This window comes from Crocodylus siamensis, chromosome 9 (genome assembly GCF_052110815.1).
Source record: "Crocodylus siamensis isolate JL-2025a chromosome 9, ASM5211081v1, whole genome shotgun sequence".
Classification (NCBI taxonomy): Eukaryota; Metazoa; Chordata; order Crocodylia; family Crocodylidae; genus Crocodylus; species Crocodylus siamensis.
This window is the reverse complement of record NC_143403.1, coordinates 40,628,352-40,650,980: the sequence shown is the minus strand read 5'-3', so window position 1 is coordinate 40,650,980 and position 22,629 is coordinate 40,628,352. Positions and strand designations below refer to the sequence as shown.

General features: G+C 48.9%; 1 protein-coding gene across 2 annotated transcripts in view; it reads left to right on the top strand.

The window, feature by feature from the left end:
* The window catches only part of SF3B3 (splicing factor 3b subunit 3), a 51,535-nt gene extending 37,704 nt beyond the window's left edge, over positions 1-13,831 (top strand). For both annotated transcript variants that reach the window (XM_090062901.1, XM_090062900.1), the window contains exons 19-26: positions 145-350; positions 1,267-1,423; positions 3,130-3,255; positions 4,326-4,538; positions 5,970-6,068; positions 6,487-6,630; positions 7,383-7,487; positions 8,838-13,831. In XM_090062901.1, the coding sequence (XP_089919027.1) occupies positions 145-350; positions 1,267-1,423; positions 3,130-3,255; positions 4,326-4,538; positions 5,970-6,068; positions 6,487-6,630; positions 7,383-7,487; positions 8,838-8,978 (1,191 nt within the window). In that variant the 3' untranslated portion in view covers positions 8,979-13,831. The remainder of the gene's footprint in view (positions 1-144; positions 351-1,266; positions 1,424-3,129; positions 3,256-4,325; positions 4,539-5,969; positions 6,069-6,486; positions 6,631-7,382; positions 7,488-8,837) is intronic.
* Positions 13,832-22,629: the final 8,798 nt, after the last annotated feature.

Sequence of the window (22,629 nt, the reverse complement as noted above, 5' to 3'; positions counted from 1 at the left end):
TTTAATATTTAATGGCTTTTGTGTCTTGGATCCTTGCGACATCTCAGTCTTCTGGATCTCCATCATTGCAGAATGTTTGAGTATTAGTGTGTTTTGAAACTAATCCCTTGTATTTCATTCTTTGCCCTCTGTCATGCTCCACAGGAAATGGTGGAGGCAGCTGGTGAAGATGAGAGGGAACTGGCTGCGGAGATGGCAGCCTCCTTTCTGAACGAAAACCTTCCAGAATCCATCTTTGGTGCTCCCAAGGCAGGCAATGGGCAGTGGGCTTCTGTTATCCGAGTTATGAACCCCATCCAGGGAAATACTTTGGACCTAGTCCAGCTGGAGCAGAATGAAGCTGCCTTCAGGTAAGAAACATGGCCAAATGCAGGCAGAAACTGGTTTCTGAATTGCAGATTATATTGCCCACTTGCCATTTAAGTCGGAAGCCAGTCACATGCTGCTGGGAAACTGGGTTTTAAATCCCCATAGGAACCTTCATGGGCTTGGAAATGCCCACCTTCCCTTATTGCAACACCATCATAGGAGGGACATTGGACAGTCAAAGGGTTTTACCTGCTTTCTGTGCCAGCATGTTTACTGTACCTTTAATGAAAAGGAAGGAAAATACAGAAATTCCAAATGGGAAAGGTGATGGAGGAGAAATACACACTGTGAACATGAGATAATATGCTTCTGTCCTTCACTTCCACTTCCCTTTCAAGTGTCCACTGTGCATAGATTAAACTGACAGGAAATATTAGGGTCATAGACTGTGCATAAGAAATTAAATAAGACAGTCAGTATTGTACCTTCCTGTGACAAGGTGAGTGTAGATGATTGATATAATCTGTGGTGTGGTTTGCTTAGCCTCCTGGATCTTCTGACCTGTGCATGCTGAGCTAAGCATCAGTCAGGAAATAAAGCTGTAAGAAGAGATGATTTGTTTTTAACAGTCCAAAATGGTAACGTTCTTCAAAAAAAGCAACAGCAGCAGCCCACGGTCCAGTGTAATGACTAGCTGCAGTGATTGGTCAGCACTGTTGTTGTCTGATGGCTCTAAAATTGTGACTTGGCACATAGTGATTTTGGAGAAACTGCTTTAGAAATGACTACAGGGGAGAGGTGAGCTCTGAGAGTGACATTTCAGCACTGTGGAGCGAAGCTTTCAAAATTCCCCACTGGGTTTACCACCCAGGTTAATGCAGTTTCTGCAGAACTCAGTGCAGGGGTTCGTTACTCTGGTCCCACTAACCTCTTGGTGCTTGTGTGTGTTGTCTCTAGTGTGGCTGTGTGCCGATTCACCAACACGGGTGATGACTGGTATGTGCTCGTAGGAGTGGCCAAGGACCTGATTCTGAACCCCCGCTCTGTTGCTGGTGGGTTTGTCTACACATACAAGCTGGTGAATAGTGGTGAGAAGCTTGAATTCCTGCACAAGGTGAGTGTTGGGTAAAGTGGTCTGTCCCTCTTTGGAACCCAGGGCCATTTTACTGTCAAGGAGAGGAGTGATAGAGATTAGCTAATCCAAGGGAGAGGCCTTTAGAATTACAGGATGGGTTTTGGAAACCGACCAGGCCAAACTGTAAGGTAAGTCTCTTTGCAGTATCAGGGTCTGTAAGTGAGCCTTTGCAAATCAGGTGTCAGTCCTGGGTTCCCTGGGAAAGCTCTTGTGTCTGTCTAGCATCAAAGCCAATACAGATATGAGAATTGGTCCTTCAGTTCTTTCTCACAGCCCACAGGTGAACACTTCCCTAATTACCCTACTTCATTGCTTCATTTTGGTGACTACACAAATAATAAAGAGACTTTCAACACTTGAACAAAGTTTGTTGGCATCATAGGCTGCTTGCAGATGGTTTTAAAAAGAAAAAAGGTGCTTTACTTTAAATTCTACATGCTCCTGCACCAAACTCAGCATATGTGTAGAAAAGGCAGCACATTAGTTGGACCCAGCTCACCCAACATATGTATAGATTGGATGCTTTAGTGAGGATTGAGTCAGCTTTAGCTAAATTGCCAAAAAGGCCCACTGAAACGCCCAATCTATACAAATGCTGCAAAGCCAGGTTGAAGTAATGCATTGCTGCTTCTGGTATAGCACAGTTTTGTGTTGTTTGTTTGTTGTTGTTTTTTAATGTCTGCAAGCAGCCATTGTGTTTAACAAACCTTTTCCCCATTCCATGTCCTTCCGGTGTATTTGAGAAGTGGGCAGATAATGAGCTGGTGCTAAGGAATGTTGTGTTTTTTTTTCTCCCTTCCCACATTGCCTCATGTGATAAGAGGGCTCTGTGCTGTATGAAGGCTTCTGAGATGCCATTTAACGCCCACCATGTACTTGGCAGAGCTGGTTGGGTGGCCTGCTGGGTTCTTGTTAGCCAGTGTGACCAAACTAAGAAAAATTTGTTGATTGATTATAATAGTAGAAAGTCCAGCTGAATTCATTCTCTCCAATGTGATTGCTGATCCTTTTTGGATTAATCAAGAATATTCCATTGTGCTAAGGAAAGTTGAGCTCTTTTTGCCAGCAGTAGTGTTGCGAACAGTATGTGGAGAACTTCCAGATTAACCCCTTCTTTGCTGGCAGTTCCAGAAGTCTTTCCACAAATGACTTGGGTCTCAGCTCCTTGCACCAAAGGATCATTACTTGTTCCTAAAAACAGGGCAGTGTCATCTGGATTTAGGCTAAATAGGAAAATTTAATGGATGCCAGGGAAATAATAGTCACTGGTAGGCAACAAGAATATTTCTACTTCACTACGTACACACTCTGTTTGATCCCAGAGTAACTTAATCTCTCCACCCACCTCTCTTGTTTAAATGATGCAGCAAATATATTTGGTGGCTTGTAATAGCCAGGATTGTGCAAGCACCAGTAGGACATGGTGTTCTAGCACATAGGGCATCATTGTTGGCTCTGATGTCTGGAATCCTTCAAGATATTAGATGTTTATCCCTTCAGCAAAACTGATCAACCTTTGTATTGAGAAGCTCATTATCTTCACTGATGCTTTCAGGGTTCAGCAAAATGGGGGGATGCACCCCATTCAGCCTTATTTTCTAGTAACAGCACTGTCGGCTGTCTTTCTGGGCATGGGGCTTTGTCACATCGGGCTTTCTAACACATCCCCTCACTTCCTTCCATAGACCCCTGTGGAGGAGGTACCTGCAGCCATTGCCCCATTCCAAGGCCGAGTCCTAATTGGAGTTGGAAAACTTTTACGTGTGTACGACTTGGGCAAGAAGAAGCTGCTTCGGAAGTGTGAAAATAAGGTACTGGCTTGGGTTCCAGCTGGTGCTGGTTCTTTGAGCAAGGGTAGATGAGCCATGAGTACCACCTAGAGATTCCAGTTGAAACTAGGTTCTAAGTGTGCATGCTTTTGTGTGCGTCTGGATTTTGGTCTCTCACAAATGGCACAGCAGACAGCCCTAAACATGCAGAAAACCAAAGTTCCCTGAGCAGTATACAGTAAAATTCACAGTACCTCTGCTTTTTTCCAATCCATAACCATTGTTTGTTCCTCAGCCCTGTTGAGCAACAAACCTCCACCCCCAGGCCCACCCCTACCTTCCTGCTTGACATAGGTTTTATAGGTTTGTGCAGCCTAGTGACATCTGTTCTGTTGAGGCGCACAGTCTATGTCCATTGTGCCACATATGGACACCTTTCATCAGGATACAGAGCAGAAAGGATTGGTAACATTTACTGCATGGGAAATCTTTTTGCCCCTCGTGTTGGGTCAGCAGGAACAGTGGAGCTAAACTAGGGCTGTCTACCTAGCAGCTGCAGGCCACATCTGGCTTGTAAGGGGTTAACACGCAGCCTACAGGCTCCCATTAGTCCTGCTGCTGCAGGGACTGCGGTCTCTAAGGCAGGGCAAAGTGGCTGGAGGGAGCCCTGTAAGTGCTTTGCCACCGTGCCAGGAAGGGGACCCAGAGGGCCCCTGCAGCAAGCAGCCTACATTGAATGTGTAACCAAGGGGTCTGTGGTTTGCACAGTATGCACCCCCAGTCCATCAAAAATTAGACAGCCTTACTCTAAACAAATTGGAGGGCTAAAGCTGATAAACTTTGTGTTGCATTTTTCTAAGAGAGAGGAGTGATGTGGAGCATACATCAGGGACTTCTATGGGTTTCATTATAACTGCCTAGACCTACAAGGTACAAGGGGTTTTTAAGGCTGCCCCCTGTTAACCTCTGGGTGCCTGGAGATAATACTCTCAGCAGATCTGATATATTGAGCAATATGTAAATAGTTTTAAAAAATATAAAAAATTGCAAGGCATTTTTCTAATGTTAGTTGGCTGCTTCCAATTAAAGGTTTTTAATTGCCTTTCTAAAAGCACATTGCCAACTACATCTGTGGCATCCAAACCATTGGACACCGAGTGATTGTTTCAGATGTCCAGGAGAGCTTCATCTGGGTGCGCTACAAAAGGAATGAGAACCAGCTCATCATTTTTGCAGATGACACCTACCCCCGCTGGGTGACTACAGCCACCCTCCTTGACTACGACACTGTGGCCGGAGCGGACAAGTTTGGCAACATCTGTGTGGTGAGTCTGCGTATTGGAGTTTGCCAGCGGCAGCAGATGCTTTTCCCGCAACACCCATGTTTATCCTAAGAATTGAGAATCTGTTTAGTTTGAAACAACGCCCAATTGCACTCAGGGTGTTTACTGAATGCTCCCGAGATGACTTTGTCAGTATGATGGCTGGCTGACTGCCATTCATTAAAACCTCAGGAAATCAGAACTGCTGTACACATAAGATAAGCCATGAAAATGAGCTCCTGACTGCTTGTAGCCATTAACAAGACCACAGTGCTTTCATCAAGAATAGAGGTGCTAATCCTGATGTCTCAGGCAAACTCTGCTTCTGGCCCTTGGCTCTACTTCAGCCAATTCCACTCATGGCTGGTTGTGTTACATTATTGCATGCTGAGGTTGGTTGTGATGGTTGGAGGTCAGTGGGAGGTAGAACTGCTCCTGGCAGCACTCTGGGTGCTAAAGCAGGCTGAGTTTCTTGGTTTTAAGCAGCAGTTCTATAAGTGTCAGATGTTGTTCATAAAGAGTTTGGCTGAGGCGCACAAACCAGTGCTCATCTTCTGTTGTGACCCTGCATCCTTTAGGCTGCTCTGTTAAAAGAGGTCACTCCCCCATTGTAACAGTCTTTGCTTTGTCTTTATGCAGAGATGACCATAGAGGTGTACAGGGCCCAGGGTAAATCAGCCTGTGCAAGGCCCCTTAAACACTGTGAGGGGTAGGGCTGCAGCCACTCTGCCCAGCTCCGTGGGGCCCCCCAAAGTGTAGGGCCCAGGGCAGTCGCCCCGATTTCCTCTTCCCCTCCCCCACCCCCCAAAAGGATAGCCCTGCCTCCGTGCATCCCATCAGGAACACTCATACAGGCAGAGACTCCTACCTTGTAATCAGGTTCTACTCCAGAGCCCTTCCCTCTCAACAGTTTTGATTGTTACAGTGTTTGGCTGTATGCAGTGGCTCTTGTTCTTCCCACTGATGAAACTTTTGTCTTCAGCTGCAGTATGACACACATGGTTCTTTTAACACCTGGAACTTCAAATGTTTTCTCACTTGGACTGTATAAAATTTGCAGAGTAAAAACTACTCAGGCCCCAGTTACCATGCTCCTGTGGGGGTGAACTTAGTGTAGGGTAGAGTGAACTTCCAGGGTGAACCCTGTATAAAGGGACCTATGTTATAAATGAATCTTCTGGCCTCTTCCTTTAGAGCCACATAACATGGCTTGGAGGGGCAGGAGATGCTCATTCAAATAACCATAAAGACACAACCGTGCAGCCACCATAATGTCCCATGTCCCTTCCAGACAGGCTAATTGGCATTCCACCAGATTGGAGCACTTAAAGCATAAAGATCTAAACACTTTGACTCCAAAGGCTGTGTTCTCTTATAGTGGTAAGAAAGCCTATGTGATCAGCAAACTGAGTGCCCGCCTTTATCTCGCTGCAGGTGAGGCTTCCTCCCAACACTAATGACGAGGTAGACGAAGATCCAACTGGGAACAAGGCACTGTGGGACCGAGGCCTTCTTAATGGAGCATCACAGAAGGTAATATTCCATGGGAAAGTTGGGGGCAGGGAGGGAATTGAGTGGCAGTACCTCTGGGGGAGTCCTGCAGCTTATGTCCCTTGACCAAAAAGGGCTGTCGGGTAGCTCTTTATTCCTAGATTGCAGTCAAAACTCTGTTGTGGCTGGGGGCAGATCAAGGCCCTCCACTTTAACTTGGTTCCTCCTTACGTGTCTCCTCTCTGTCATCCCTGCCCATCTGTGTCAGGACACCCACAATATTTCATTTTGCCATCTGTTCTCGGGTGGAAGGTAACTTCTGACAACAGACTCAAAATCAGAAGTTCTTTGGTTTTATTCCATTTCCTTTTCCCTGTTCTTGTGAGCCTCAGAAGAAGAGTACAGATGAACTGAAGAGGATCATGCTGACCCCTGATTTGCTTCTCTGTTTGGCTTGCAGGCTGAAGTGATAATGAATTACCATGTGGGGGAGACCGTGCTTTCTTTACAGAAGACCACGCTGATCCCAGGAGGTTCTGAATCTCTTGTGTATACCACCTTGTCAGGGGGCATTGGGATCCTGGTCCCCTTCACATCCCATGAGGTAAGAGAATGCCTGTTCTACTGAAGCATTGCTGGGCTGCCTACTCATCCTCAACCTGTGTGTTAATATGCTATATTGATTTGGGGCTGTTAGCTGCAGGGGAGTGGAGCATGCAAAAATCAGGCCGGGGTACAACAAATGTCCTGCCTGTAGGAGGGGATGGGATGGGTTGGGATTGGCATGGATTAGAACATGTGCAAAGATGTGGGGGTAGAGAGAGCCTGTTGTCACTGATCTCTTCCCCATGCCTGTTTCCATAAGCGGATTTGTGAGCTTTTTGGCGTAGTGCATTTTTTAAAGGAGTAGCCACAGTGAGGTTGAATGAATTTGTGGATAAAGCAGTTTAAGTTCTTTTTTCTGCAGAGACATGTGCAGCCTGCAAAAACTATAGAGCCAGTGCTGGATGCTTCCTCCAACTGCATGCACAAGCTGCTGTAGCATTACCTGGCCTCTTTGAACTCATACCACAGATACAGCAGCTGTCATCTGCTCCAGTTCATGTACATTTTATAAGCCCTGGCAAGCTGATAACACAGTCCTTGTGATAGATACCCATGGAATAGCAAAGGAGAAACCCACACCTGGAAGCAATGAGGGAGCTGCTTCAAGACTCAGTCTTGACAGCACTGGGCAGGGCCATGGTTGAGGGAAGCTGCTGATAGCAGTGTTCCTGTGCTACAATGAGGTATCCTGCCTCAGAGCTCAGTGTCAGGACATGAGAAACAGATTATTGCTCTCCTCTGTCCCTTTAGGATCATGATTTCTTCCAACACGTAGAAATGCATCTGAGGTCAGAGCACCCTCCTCTCTGTGGACGAGACCATCTCAGTTTCCGGTCCTACTACTTTCCAGTGAAGGTAAGTCTGAGCTTTAGAAACACCGGAACATCAATAGTTGAGGTTCAAAGGTCCACTACAGGATATAGAAACGCACACTGCCCGAGCATGTGGGGGTTGACCTCCATCCAGTGGACCTGATATCACCAAAGGTGCTTGTTGTTGAAATAGGATCTAGCTTTTCAGTAATACATTTCATCCACTGATCTCAGAGAGCTTTACGGAAGTTGGTACTTAGCCACACTTTCACAAACAGGGAAACTGAGGCATAGGGAGGCAGTGACGTCCATCACTTGCCAGGAAATCAGTAGTTGGAAATGGAAATCAATCCAGTTCTCCAAAGCCACAGTCTGGTGGATTAAACTGAGGCTGCAAACCTAGTGGATATATCCTTACTTTTTTAATGATATTTTCTAGGTCAGTGGTCTCCAAACTTTTTTGATCACACACCCCTATCAGTAAACAATTTTTGAGCACGCGCCCCCAATATATGTATTAACCGGATACACATAAACTGCAGTAGATGTTCTAATATTTTCTTCCCACACCCCAATGGATCGTCTTGCACACCCCCTTGCGTGCGCACACTGCACTTTGGAGACCACTGGTCTAGGTCTATCATGCATACTGCATCCTGCACAGGCACTTGTTCTCCTGCCTCTTCCACCATCTTCCATTCCTCCTGCATCCTTCACTAGAGTTGTCTCCCATTATAGCCTCCTGCTTGGTCTTATTGACACTCCACTTAGCATTGTGGGGGGAAGGGGGTTGAATGGGGGACTTGTGTAATAAAGCAGCATGTCTACATACCTTCAAGGTTCAAGACCTACTTTTGCAGCTTATCACTGTTGTCCATGTAAGTAGTGCTATTCAGAAGGCATATCTTCCATCTTAAAAGGCACTGTCCAGAGATGAAGTCACTCTTGTAACTTAAGGCTTTGGGGCAGATTTCCAGCATACGAGACCTCAAAGACCTTTGAGACCTGACTGAAGAGTTTCCCGTGCATTTATCCACCAGAACCACCTTCAACCCTCCTTCAGCAAACTCTGCCTAAAGAAACATGCTAGCCAAGACTTGCTGGTCTGAGAAATCAGTCCTTTCCTGCTCTCAAGTGGTTCTTTAGCTGGGTCTGGGCTTTCTGGGACTTTTGTGTTAATCAAGTTGGGCAGTAATTAGTTTAACGTGAACTGCTGCTGTTCAGCAGATGAGGTCACTAAGCATGGCCTAGTTTCCAAAATGGGATTAAGGAACTCCTGTGAAAGGATTGTTTGCTGTCAATTTCCCTTTTCAGATGTTCCAATTAAGCAGGGTTGGTGCTGAGCCCTTGTTTATCCTGCACATTCTAAAGCATTCCTCCCTTTTCTTGCCAGAATGTGATTGATGGGGACCTCTGTGAACAGTTCAACTCCATGGAGCCCAACAAACAGAAGAACGTGGCTGAAGAACTGGACAGGACCCCACCAGAGGTGTCCAAGAAGCTGGAGGATATCCGTACGCGCTATGCGTTCTGAGCAGTACCCTGTAGCCTCTTGTTGGGCTTGTCAAGGACCCTCTTCCAAGAAGGGTTGGAAGGAAGGCTGTGTGCTTTTCCCTTTTTACTATTGATTTGGTCATCTGGATTTGTGCTCTTGAAATCCAAAGTAATGAGTGTTTCCTATTAACTCAGTAGCAGAAGTTAGGTCTCTCTACATGCCTTGCTGCTTGCGTGGAGCCTCTGGCTTGCTGGGTTCCAGTGATGTTGAACCCCTCTCTCAGATGGTGACTGCCTGAGAGAAGAGCAGGCCCCTAGCTTTGTGCATGCTGTGAAGAACATGGGGATTTCAGTTCTCTGCCCTGCTGCACCCACCTCTGCCTAGGGCTAGAGAGTTTGGCTACGTTTTCTGAGGCTAGACGAGCTAGTCCTGGAATGGCCTTGTAAGGTGAGCTGGGTGTCCTGTCCCTCACAGGATCAAGTGAGTCTAGATGGGTGCAGGAGCTCCTCACCCCATCTTGGGGAAATCTTGGAGACCTAACAAAACTTTTGTTACGCAAGTAGATTTCACCAAGCTCATGGTCAGTGTGTGGGAAGTCCCAGAGCCCCGCAGGGAGGGTTCACACCATGCTGCTCTCTGGGCTTCTGTTTGAAAGGCAGCATCACACTTTTCCTTTTTAATTGTTTTCCCTGTAAATAAAGTTTTGTACAATGTTTTGACTCTTGGGGGGTGGGATGAGGAGAGGGGGATAAGGAGGGACCCTGGGACTTTATTTGTTTCATAATAACTTTGGCAAGAGCAGTGCCCCAGCTCCACATTTACCATGAGGAGCATGTGAAGAATAAAAGCCTAGTTTTTAATTGGTTGGACTGCTGACTTGTCCATTCTCTAAAGTACTTTCTTTTTTCTAGTTTGGTGGGACAAGTCTGGGCTGGAGGAGAGGTTCAGTGAGAACAGGGAAAGCTGCATGCACCCCACATGTGCACTGGGAGTGTGTGCAGCATCATGGAAGTCATCCACTGGGTTGCCAGCCTGAGCTGTGCTTCTTGCTGGCATTCATAACCCACCTCCCTGATGGGTAGGGGCATTGCAGCCTTGTGAGTGAGGTGATTAAGTCTTGAAAGCACAGCTCTAGCTGTAGACTGTTCCTGAAGCCATGTGAACAAGCCTACAGTGAGTCTGCAGTTGATTGTATCATGGATTAAGGGAATCTGCTGAATGAGTTCCTGGGAAAGGGTTTTTCTTCCTCTTGTCTGCCAGTGACCTAGCTGTCCAGGGTGTCTCCAGCGCTCAACAACATGGCCATGCCTCCTTCCTCTATTCCCAGCTTTGCTTTGCACCCTGCTGTAATGCACAATACCAGGCTGCTTGTAGAAAGAGAGATGGCCCAGGATTTCTGAAATAAAGTTAACATTCTTTAAGCCAAACAGGGCCATTGTTCCCTGGCTTTATAGTAGGAAAATACAAGCCAGTTCTCTGCACTGCAGCAGTCCTGTTCAGCAGCATCAGCTCTACATCTTTGGTATCAATTCCATCTGTGACCTAGGGTGTGTTGGCTGCTCCACTTCAGCAGAGGTCTTTCAGGATCCCCAGGCCACCTCCAGGACGAAGCTAGGGTTGGAAGGTTGGTCTGGAGCATCAAACACTGGACTAGAACTTTGGGCAAGGCACCAGTGGCCCCTTGGCAAGTCTCGTTGGTCTTGTGGTTCAGTTCTCTGGGAGGGTAAAGTCTGCTTGTGCTGAGGAGGCATCTAGTTGTCTTGGTGATAAGTACCTATATCGGGAATCCCTTACTGCCCCTTAAGTTTCCTTCCTCCCCCAAGATTTCACCCAGTGACTGGAGGTGGAGGGGAATCTATCCAGATAGGAGATGAGTCTTGAGAGATGAAGCCTGCACTGTGCTTTGGAACCAAGCCCGCTTCTCTCCCAACATACTTACATTTGACCCTGAAATTGTTACAGTGTTCTCTTGGGCAGGCCCCAAGGGCTTTGCTGTGTGATATATGTGCTTTTTTAAAGTTAGAAAAATCCCCTCCCACACTCTTGTTGACATGGTGAAGGAAAGAGTCCCTAGACTGAAGAAGGAGGTCATGGTTTCTGCTTTGGAGTTGAGCCACAGAGTCTAGGGATTCCAGTACTTCCATCCCTCCTGAATCTGCTACACCAACCTCTGGAGCTGTGGGCTTGCACATTGGTCACAGTCAGACCTGGAGTGTGCTCAGACCACAGGCTACAACACTGAATGCTTTTGGTCACTTCCTATAACCTCCTGTCCCACAAGTCTTCTCCCCCAAGGACTAACATGGCCTCCTGTTGGAGCTCATTCATTGTTTATTCACCATCTTGGGGATAAGCAGGTGTTGATTCTGAAACTGAGTACTCCTTGGCACTGAGCCTGAGCTGTGCTTTTCTGGCACTCGTAACCCACCTCCCTGATGGGTAGGGGCATTGCAGCCTTGTGAGTGAAGTGAAAGCACAGATCTAGCTGTGTCTAGGTATGTTTCCTAGGCACCCTCACCCCCAGGGTACCAACATGGCATTCAGCACTGCCATAGCTCAGGCTCAGCTGGGTGAAGGACAGCACTTCCCCAGCAGGGGGGAACAGAGTCATGGACAAGTCTCTGCGCTGATGCCTTCATCTGCCTAAATACCTGCCCCAAGATAAATCAAGGTGTAGGCAGTAACAACAGTGATATGGTTGGCATCAGGCTGGGAAGGGTGGAGAGGTACCTTTCACAGACTACATGCCTCAAGCACAAACCTCTGACCTTGCCTAAATTAATTGGACTCCATAGCACTGGGCATGTGGCATAAACATTGTAGTTTCCCCCTGAGGAGAGGGTGGGAGACTGAAGGAATTGTACATACCTAAGATGCTAGTCATGTTGCTGAGAGACTGCAAAATGCTTAGCTGATGAGGGGGAATATATAAACATCAGAGACATCTTTAATTTTGAGTCCAGGGGAGTGTGTCTGCAGTTCATCCCTGCAAAGCTGTAACACTAACATCATCTTAATAAGTCGTCTATCTCTTCCCATCTCCCATTTCTACCTGGGTCTCTAACATGATCCCCATCTGCACAAAGACCCTTCCCTAGCCATTCATTATTTTGTTGCCTCATCTAATCAAGCTGCAAAGGTCTCTGAGGCTGGACTCTTCCACCCTTAACGTACATGGAAGTCTCAACACTGACCATTATTACATTAGCAATACACTGGGATAAAAGTGGGGAGAGCTGAGGGAAAGACTGATGAGGAGTAAATGCATTTGCAGTGCAGGATATAATGGGAGAATGTGTAACCTTATGGCCCCCTCACAAATGTGAAGCCAACATCTGTTCAACCACTGCAGTTATCTTCAGTGGAATGGTTTCTTGGCAGCCACGATCGTAGGGTTGGCAAAAGGTAACTTAGAAGAGTGTGGGGTGGGTGTGCAGTATACTTCACATCCCAACTCTTAGGGGACCAGCAAAACCAACCAGTCTGAACAGTTGCTGTCTATTTTTGTCAGTATGTTGGAGAAAAGGTGAGGGAAGGGATAGGGACAGGTCCCATATGGGTATCACACTCCACTAATGGTATTAGGCTCTGTTGGTTTGATGGCGTTTACCCTGTGAATTACATCCACAACACAAACGGGGGAGAACATCTTTGATTGCCTGCAAAAGGAGTGAGACCTTGAAAACCTAGGGGCTGAGGTTGCATGCTGTAGTCACAAGGGGTGGTTAGGGATGGTATCAGTGCTAAGAAGTATTGTGGGCATCTGAGTTCCTGAGGTCACTGAGTAGGGTGAAAATTTGGTGCAAGGCTCCTGACAAGAGTAAACAAGTCTGGAAAACCTCTTGCCCCAGGGGAGAATGCAAACATCTGTTTGTCCTTGCTGGAGCCTGTGAAGGGGGAGACAGGCTGGCAACAATGGAATGGGAAAAATCCACGAGCACAAGTCTGCCTACAGGATCCCTAAGGGTTGACAGCTACACCCAGTGACCTTAGCTTGCAGATATATTGTCTGTTGCTCCATCATGTTTTCTCTAACATTTTGTCCTATAATCAATATGCCCTGTGCTTTCTGCAGGCAGCTGGTCACTGACTTGCTCTGTCCCTAGACAAGGCTACAAACTGCCTCAGACCTGCATGGTTAATCAGTGAGTTGTGATGGGACTACTAATCTTAAGGGGGAGGGACTTTGGTCCCAACTAATAAGGGGCAGTTGGAGACCCAAGTGGGAAGCGTTGCAGGTAGTGTCAAGGATGTAGCTATCCCAGCATTGATACCTGTGAACTGCCTGCCCTGCCAGGCAGTGGCTGTTCCCCATCACTGCCTGCTGACACTGCCTCTCACATCCAGCGGGGTGTGAAAGAATTCCCTCCCAGCCTCTACTTTTTTTGGGATGCCTGTTCCCCTCTGTCTCATGTCTGTCAGCCTGGTTGCCCCGGGGTACCGCATAGGTGACTGGGCTCAGGTATGAGGGTGTAGATTTAACCTCCCTATTGTTTGGAGTTCTGACCTCACAACAAGGGGGCAGGAGCATAAGCCCATGTCACTCCAGTAGGAAACCGTGATGTTTTTCAGATTGATTGGCCAGCATCAATTAATACCTGTCCCTGGCTGGCTCCAGGTGGTGAGATCAGAAGGGCTGTAAATAAGGGTCACTGCAGGAAGAAGGGAGGTGGACATTTAAAAAAAACACACAGAAACTTAGACCTTCACAGCTCGCTCTCTCTGGTGGTGAAAGTGAGAAACTTATCAGAAACTTAGCCTGGAACTTAGTTGGCTGTGATCTAGTCAAGTATCAAATGGCTGACAAGATTTCCTCAAGGTTGGTTTTTTTTTTCCCTATATTTTGCTATTGATATTCCTTCCCCATCCTATCCCACTTGGATCAATAAATCTTATCTGTTTTATCATGCCTTGGTATGTAAGAGGGAAGGGACCCACTAAGGTGGGCTGGGCTATATTACTTTCCTCCCACACAGGAGGCTGCTCAATCTAATAGAGGCACCCGAAGATTGCAAGGTTGGCTCTACAGGGCCTGTGTATCCAAGGCAGCACAGGGCCCAAACAAAGACCTGAGTCTGGGTGGTGGCAGCAGTACCCCAGGCTTGCGGGAGTGCTCTAGGGAGGGCGTGGGCCAAACAGAGGCACCCCCAGAGGAGACTCTTGGAGCTTGGTTTTTGGCCAGGCACAGTGAGGTGGGTGGCTCAGCACAGGAGCCCGCTACAAGGGGCATGTGTGCTGGCAGCAGCGTTGCACGTCTTATGCTACCTATTTGAGGCTTTGGATAAGGGGAATGGATTAAGGCATCTGATTTTATCTTGAGTCCTGGTATCCTGCTGCGTCAGAAGTCAAAAGGAGTCCAGGGACTTTGCAATTACCTACCTATTGCTAACAGGATTCCGGTCTTGATCTAAGATTGAGATTGTGCTGTATCAATGGGGTAAACAGCAGGGGAGGAAAAGAGCTATTTAAGCTTAAGGACAAAGCTGGCACCAGAACAAATGGTATAAACGGGCCACAAATCAAGTTAGGAGGCATCAGAGTGCTCAGGGGGAGCAAAGAGAACCTAATTAGTGTTAAGATGAAACTTGGTGGAGTGATGAGGGTTGTGATATAACATGGCTGCCTGTGATGGCTCAGAGCCCAGTCCCAAGCTAGGAGGCCCCCCCACTGTCCACGTGCCTCTGAGGTGCCCCACAGCATGGGGGTAACAGAGCTGCTTGTTGGTGATTAAATTCAGTTAACTAGGGTGTCTTTGGGCAGAAGGCAAGGAGGCTAGATGGAGGGTTGTGGGGGGGGAACCACAATGAAGAGCCCAGCATGGGTTGGTGCTGCTATGGCAGGGGTTACTTGGAAAGGGCGTAGAGGGTACACACAGGCCAACGGGGACGGATCACCGCCACTCACCACCCTGCGTCACTGCCTCCCAGGAGAAGGGCCTGGCAGGGAAGGGGCAAGGGCAGTGGCACAGGCGCTGCCCAAGTGGCTGGACGCAGAGGGGGGAGCTTGCATATGGCCGCAACCATCATCCACCACCCTGCACTGCCACCACTGCCGTGTGCAAGCCCTGCCCCAGCTCCATGTCTGGCTACTGCCACCCCTCCCTCCCTCCACTCCACCAGAAGTATCCCAGAAGAGGGACACTTCTTAAAAAAGGTTGAAAACCCCTGTGCTTTGGCAATGGCAACACTGAAATAAGTATCTGGGTAACAGGGTTTAAAACAAGGAAGCCAGCTGCTGTGTGATACTCACTGGCCTGTGTCGAATGCATTTGCAGTGCAGGATACAACGGGAGAATGTGTAACCTTATGGCCCCCTCTCAAACTTGAACCCAACATCTGTGTTCAATTCCAAGTGGACACATCTCTGAGCAGAACCACTGCTGCTGCTTTCCCGTTGCTTGTCCCTGTCAGCAGAGAGATGAGGACTGCCTGGGCTGTACAGACTGAGTTCCCTGCTCCTGCTCCCTGTTCACTCCCTTCACTGCCACGAGGAAGGAGTTGGCACTGCTTTCGTGACCAGCATCAGGGAAAGGATTTCAGGCTCCAGTGTGGATTTTTCAGACAACAGGATGTGGATCCATCCCATGACGTATGCCTTTTCCGTTCTCTGGGAATTCCCAGCCACTGAGGGAAATCAGCCTGGCCTTGTTATGTGGCCCAGGCTGCTGTGTCAAGGGGGGCTGCTTCTAGGTGAGAGCTGCAGCAAGGGAATGCAGCAGGCAACTGCTACACCAGTGTGACAAAGGCTTCTGCTGGGGAAGTCTTGCAGACCTCCATCTGGTTTGGCCTTCATGTGGTTCATACTCAAGCAAAGTGGGGCCCAGCCCAACTGGGGCTGCTGCTGCTTGCTGCATCTTTCCTTCCTATGCAGGGTGTTGCAGTCACAAGATTTCTGTAAGCAGGCGTCTGTCTGCCTGTGCCAAAGCTCCTGAGGGTCCTGCTCTCCTGCCAACATGCTGCTGCCATTTGGCACTTTGCATCTCTTTTCATTGGGTAGGAAATCACAGCAGCTCCTTCTGCAGAGAAACACAGCTGTGCTCAATTCAGTGGTTGTGTTTTTAAGAAGCAAACTGTGGTTTTCTTCTTTGCACTTCAACCAATCCGAAAGTATCAAAAAGGCCCTGAGGGCAAAGGAGCATGGTCGGGTCAGTGCCAGAGCCAGGTGCTAGCCTGTAGCGCCCAACTTGCTGGCACTCTAGGCAACCAGCCAAGCAATTATGTGGGCAGAGAATATTATCAAATAGCTTTCTCATGCCAGCAAAGAGCTCTAAGTGGCAAGGGTGCAGTAGAGATTAGCCAACTCAGTGGCCTGACATGATGCTCTGACCAGTCTTTTGTCCCAGGCCTGATGAGCTGCTTAGGATAAGTTCTCCAGAGCCAAAGGAGCCTGCTGTCATGAAGGGTGTAGCTCCTCACTGTCACTGATGGCCCCAGACTGGTTGGGTTTTAGGGAGTAAGTCAGTGTAAAATGGTAAATACAGGTGAAATGCCTGCACTGACCCATGCCTTTCATGAGGCCTCTGTGGCAGGACAGTAGGGGGTGCTACTACTCTGAGCCACCTGCCTCACTGTGCCCAACCTAAGTTACACTTCAGGTGTCTCCCCTGGGGTGCCAATGTCCAGCTGACCCCCTTTCTGGAGCAAGCCCACAAGCTTGGGGTACTTGCTGCCACCACCCTAGCTCTGATCTCTGTTAGGGCTCTGTGCAGCCCAGTGTACACAGACTGTGCAGACCTTGAGGGTGCTTTGCCCACTGGTAGTATTTCTAGGTGCTCCTTATAGCCTGGAGCCACCCAGGATGTTTTTTGGTAGGACAGAATCACTTAATAATCAGCCGAGCTCTGCTAGGAGCAAGAAGGCCTGTACCTCCTCTCAAGCATTCACAGCTAGGCATGCTGTAACATAGCTTTTATTAATCAGAGAGGGGGAGAACAGGGAAGGAATACAAGACAGAAGAGTATTTAAAAAAAACACACGAGCAAAACAGAATGGGCTCGTTGGCCCTTTTAACATGCGGTTAAAGATGCATAACCCTAATTTACTGGCTAAATTTCAGGTGGGCTACTTACAAATACATCCAGAGGATTCTGGAGGCCCATGCTTCTGTGTGTTTCTAAATGCTTGGTGGAGGAAGCCCTCTCCTCCCCACCCCACCCCCAACCAGGTGACCTGATCCTTAAATAACTTTTCCAACTTCATCACCTGGCTCCAACCAGAAACAGGTATTATTTGAACCCTGCTGTTGCAGACCCATCCTTTTAAAAAGTGGTCAGCAGCCCTCAGTGGAGTGACCAGAGTCACCAAACTAGTTCCACAGGTTACTTGGCAGGAAGCTTAAGACAAAGGGTCTGTACCCAAAAAGGGGGATGGGAGGTGGTCCTATACAGTACAAACAAGATACATAGCAAAATAAATCCTGAAACACTTGACCACACACAATTACAAGTGTGTGGGTGTTACATTCTCCCCCCGGGCTGGCATGTCTCAATCCAGGGACAGACAGTAGGAGAGTTCTTCACAGCCTCCAGCTATCACCTTCAGGGGCTGGAGCTCCCTCTTAGATAGTGAGGGCAGCCTCTGAAGGACATGTTGCACTTGTTTTCCCAGAAGTGACAAAGGCTTGGATGAGAGCCACAAACTCCATGTTAGAAAGTGGTGGCTGCAGCCTTCTGCCTTACTGGAGATGGATGTGAATGAATTCAGTCATCACACTGAGAAGTGGTGAGTCTCAGTGTGACCTTGAGTTTATGAACTATCTCATGTACCCTCCACAGCTACCACAATCATTTCCTCCTTGTGAGTCCCTGTGCCCACAGGCATGGCTTCCGGGAATGTGGCTTAGCTGACATCCACCATCACCCCTCCATGCTCATCCTGATCTCTGCAGGGCCTCTTGTGGGCTCAGATCAAGTATAGTTGGGGGAAACACCATGATCACCACAGTAGCTTCCTAGCTGCACCTGGGGAAGACCGCTCTTCTGGCATGGGATAGTACCTGCATAAGTAATGCATAGTTAACCTTGGCTTTATCCCCACCTTATGGAAATGGGAGACTCCTCCCTAGCTTGCTCCTGGGGTCTTATGGCTAAGGGCAAGCAAAACTTGGGAGCAGCTGAACCCCAAGCCTTCGGGCTTGGGCCTGCAAGTAGGATGCCCGCCAAAGGATTTGGGAACATCTGAAGCCCCGGATGGGGGTGGAGGATGTTTGCTGGAAGTAGGGCCACTTACGGTTCTCAACTGACTCTTGGATTTGGAATTTGTTTTGGCTGATTTGGCTTGGAAAATGAAACAAAAAAAACCCCCAAACCTCTGTGGGAGGGTGGCAGAGCAACCAAATCTGAATGTGAACAATGTGTGATTGGGTGTCCTTGGCATACAGAAGGCACTGCAGCGTGTAGCACCTCTATTCCCCTTTTTGGTTCTGTGTAAACACTGAAAGAGACTGGGGTGCAATATTTATGGAGACCAGTTACTCATTACTATCTGCTGGGACCAAGGAGCAAACTCACAGCCAAGCCTCTCTGTCCACCTTACAGCCTCTCTGGGCAAGTCAGCAACATCACATGGTTGTTGCTTTCAAAAGTGGCTGACATCAAACAGAAGGAGCGTAGGAACCTTAGTTCTGGCTCTCACTAGAACAGACCATCAGTGACCAGCAGCTTCAAAGGCTATCAGCCTCCTATGCTAAGTTGAGGTGCTACTTTGTCCTAGTGCTATGGGATGCAGCCCTAGTGGCATCCTCTGGTCTGTGATGAAGGTAATGCTTCAGCATGGGACTGAGGGACAAAATCCTCTGCTGGCTTTTAGGTCAGTTGTGGCACCAAAGATTTGTCAGCACTTGCAGTCCCTGATGATCTCAGTTCCTCGGGAAGAATCCAGTGTTGGTCTCTCAGCCTGATGATCACAACCCATGTCCTGGCTTTCAGTATTCTTGATTTTTGCTGCTGAGCAATAATAGCCCCCCGCCCCTCCCTCCAGCTCTTATCTCAGAGTTAAAGCCCCGGGTAGACTGGAGCTGACATTAGCCCTGATTTCTGGGGGGTGGGGAGTGGGCTGAGGGAACCCCCAATTCCAGTGTGGGATCCAGCAGCTCTAGGATTGGTGCTTGTTCAGTGAGCTGTCCCATGATTCCTTGAAACCAGCTCTTGTCTCTCCTGCCCTTTCCCTCCCACTTCAGTGTAGGGAGTCTGCTGTCTTCTAAGCTCCGGCTGAGGCAGTGGTGGCCACATTCCCGTGATGGGTGAGTGATGCCTGGGTGCAGAATGAGTCTGTGCAGTATGGTAGTGTCTCTTGGTCAGCCAGGTGCTGCTGCCACCTCAGTGGCAGAGTATTATTTCCATGATTGGCTCATGTGCCTCCCAACTTGGCTGTCATTTGAGGAAAAAAAGGCAGTGCCAAGAAGGCAGGGCACTGCGCTGGAGTTGGATGGAGTCTGGGGAGAGCTGGTGGAACAACTATTGCCGACTCTGCCAGGGGATTTCCAGCGCTCCTTTTTTATAGGCAGAAACATGTTCCTTCCCACACATTTTTTCCTCACATTTGCCTCCAATTCTCTCTCTTTCTTTTCCCCCTAACCCTGGCAAGACCCAGGGCCCTGCTGATGGTGATAGTAAATCACGTTGTTCTGTGATGAGTCTATTCCTGCTACCCTCTGCCATTCCAAGGGCTCCCATTGTTAAATTCATCTGTATAATGGGAGCACAGTGTCCCCCTAATGAATGATCTGCAGTGATCGTTGCTGCCTTGGAGGATACAGAAAAATTCATCTGCAGTCTTGGGACTGAGGACATTCAACTCCCTCTGACCCAGACTGCATCCAGCGAATATATGGAGGTCTTCATGGCTCCATGAATGTGAGACATGGAACTATTAGACAACATAACTGTGCACGAACCAAGCCCAGCGGCTATCGCAGGAGCTAGTTGTGTGCAGAATTTGACATATGCTTCAATGCTTTGCGGGACCATGCCTGAATTTCCACAAAATTTATGTAAAAATTAAATCTAAGGTCCCCAACAGCAATTCCCCTATTTCCGATTCAGTACAGAGTCATCAGGCTTCACTATGCCACATACACAGGTTTGTGTTAGGTACTTGCAAATGCTCTGTGATGTTTGACTTGAGAGTGGCAGACCAGCTTGCTGTGGGCATTTGCTTTCATTGAGGGATCTTCCTGGGAGGTGTTGGGATGACATGACCAAGAGAAGTGGTGCTGGCTGGAGCCAATCCCCCTGTATGGGGGTGGAGGCAGAGGCCACCTCAAGGGGAGCCCAGCCTGCAGAGGGACAGGTGGTATGAAGCAGTGAGAAGTACAAGCATGGCAGCCACCAGACACAACTGCCCTCTGGATCAGCAATGGCACAGAAACCCATTTCTTTCCAAGTGAAGCTTTCACATTGGCAGCTCCCCCAGGATCCCTAAGCCCCAAGCAGGATGAGTTGCGCCTTGTTCAATAACAGATACCAATTGCAAAGGGGAATCCCTGTCTGGATTGTCATCACACAGATGAAACTACCCTGCAGAACTGCAGTTTAAGCAGTGCCAGCTGAGTGCCCACTTCTACCCCTGTACCTTATTGCCATAGCTGATATCAAAGCAGCTAATGATCCATCACTTACCTGTGGAAGACCAGGCTCTTCAGATAGGGGAATTTTGCAATCGTTCAAAACATAACAAGATCCCCAGGTGAATGGTCCCATCCACCCTCCACTCACAATTTTACTTCCCTTCCCAGATGTGGCAGCACTGGAAGGGGCAGAAAGCATTAACCCAGAGGGCTGGTGGCCTGGCATTCCTTTCCATTGTCAATCCAGCCCAAGGCAGCTGGAGAATGCTATGTGGGTGCATGTCCCTCTGGCCTGCAATAAAGGACCCAGGAGAGTTAGGCAGAAAAAGAGAGCCAAGAGGGATGAAGATGAACGGCTGTCCCTGGCATTCATTTGACGTATGACACAACAAGCAGCTGAGGGGACAGCAGGGTCTCTGCCTCTGTTGCCCCACAGCCCATCACTATAGCACAGCCCTGCCCTGAGAATTCCCCAGGAAAATGCCCAGCACATCCTTGCCCTCATGCTGGCGCCTGCTGTGGGAGTGCCAGGAGGCTCCCACTCACAAGCTGAAGGCAGCAAGGGGCTTTCCAAAATGACACAGGCAGAGAAACTTTTTTAGGCAGGAGCTGGGGCCATGCCTAGCTGCTGGGGAGCCACTGATGGATATGTGGGGCTGTTGTCAGGATGGAAACTCACAAGCAGTCTGTTATCTTGGTTCAAATGTTTTCCCTGACTTCCTGCTGCTGCGGAGAGTGAATGAGTCTCCCGAAACTGGCTGAAATGATTTTAATGTGCTGTGTTCACATAAACTTCCAAATGGGCCCTAGTCATCAGCCTGGAGCCAGGAAAGTTTCTGAGTGATACGCTGGTCTCCGAGGTAATAACCAGACCCTTCCTCCTGTTTCTTCAACCTCTGTCCCTCCTATTTAAGACCTGTTCTGACTGGATATCCCTCCTAGAAGGCTGCCAGAAGGCTCATGTTTCAGGGGATATCCTGATGGTGGCCCTGGAAAAAATGCCTCTCAGCAGGTCCAGGGCTGGGGAGTCACTGCCCAGAAGAGCAGTTCCTGGTGCTGGCTACTTCCTTTCCATCTCCAGTGCAGAAGGTCTTTCGTTCCACACTCACTGGTCTCAGGCAGCTCTCTCAGGAAATTGGTAACAATTGATCCTAGGTGGCTTGGGAACAGACGTTTGGGATCCAACAGAGCTCCTAATCTTTTCAGACCTTGCTGCCTGAGGGGCTCCCTCTCCTCTCTTCACCTACCCACAAGGACAAGAGCTGTCAGACACTGCCATTGCTCTTCATCCTGAGACTACACCTAGGTCAAGCTGGTTAGAAGTCAGGTGCTGGTTAGAAGTCTCTCATCCCTGGCACTGCCTCTCTGACAGAAACAACCCTCCCCCGCCCCCTTGCCACACCAGGGCTTGGCACCAGCCAAGCCAGGAACAGACTTTGCTCCCTGGTTCAGTTGCATTTATTTGCTTTGTCCAGCTTCCAGGCTGTCTTTTTGTTTAACCCCTGCTTCATGTCTGCAGGGTGTTCCAGCTGGGAGCATTTTCAACTACCCTGGCCTTACTGAGAAAACAGGGTGGCGAGGGGGAAAGGAAGTGAGAGACCCCTCCAAGGAGAGGGATGAGCCTAGCTGGGATCTGGGCTGATGGTGGCCCTCGGGGGAAGAATGCCCCTCAGCAGGTCCAGGTCTCGAGAGTGGCTCTGCACAGCCCTGGGCCTGGCATCCCTCTCCAGAAGGGCTATTCCTTGTGCTGGCCGCTCCAGGCAGCCGCCCTTCCCATCTCCTGGGGATTCTCCACTCACTGGGTCTCCTGCAGCTGTGGCTGGAGAGAGACCCCAGGCCACACGAAGGCCACAGGCTTGCAGCTGCTCACTGAGAGAAGGCAAGTGATGGACCTCACTGGAAAGCACCACCACTGCCCTCACCCACTCGATGCCAGTGACTAATGATGGAGTCAGTGATCCTCGCGCACCCAGTTCACCGCACCAGGTGCTGTGTGTGGATGCCTGACCCCAGCGGCACAGGAACCTCAACCAGGCGGCCGCCTGTTTGGAGGGATGGCCGTCTCCCTCAGAGCAGAGAAGAGACAAGGGAGGAAGGAAGAGGAGAGGCATCCTGGCCTGCAGCC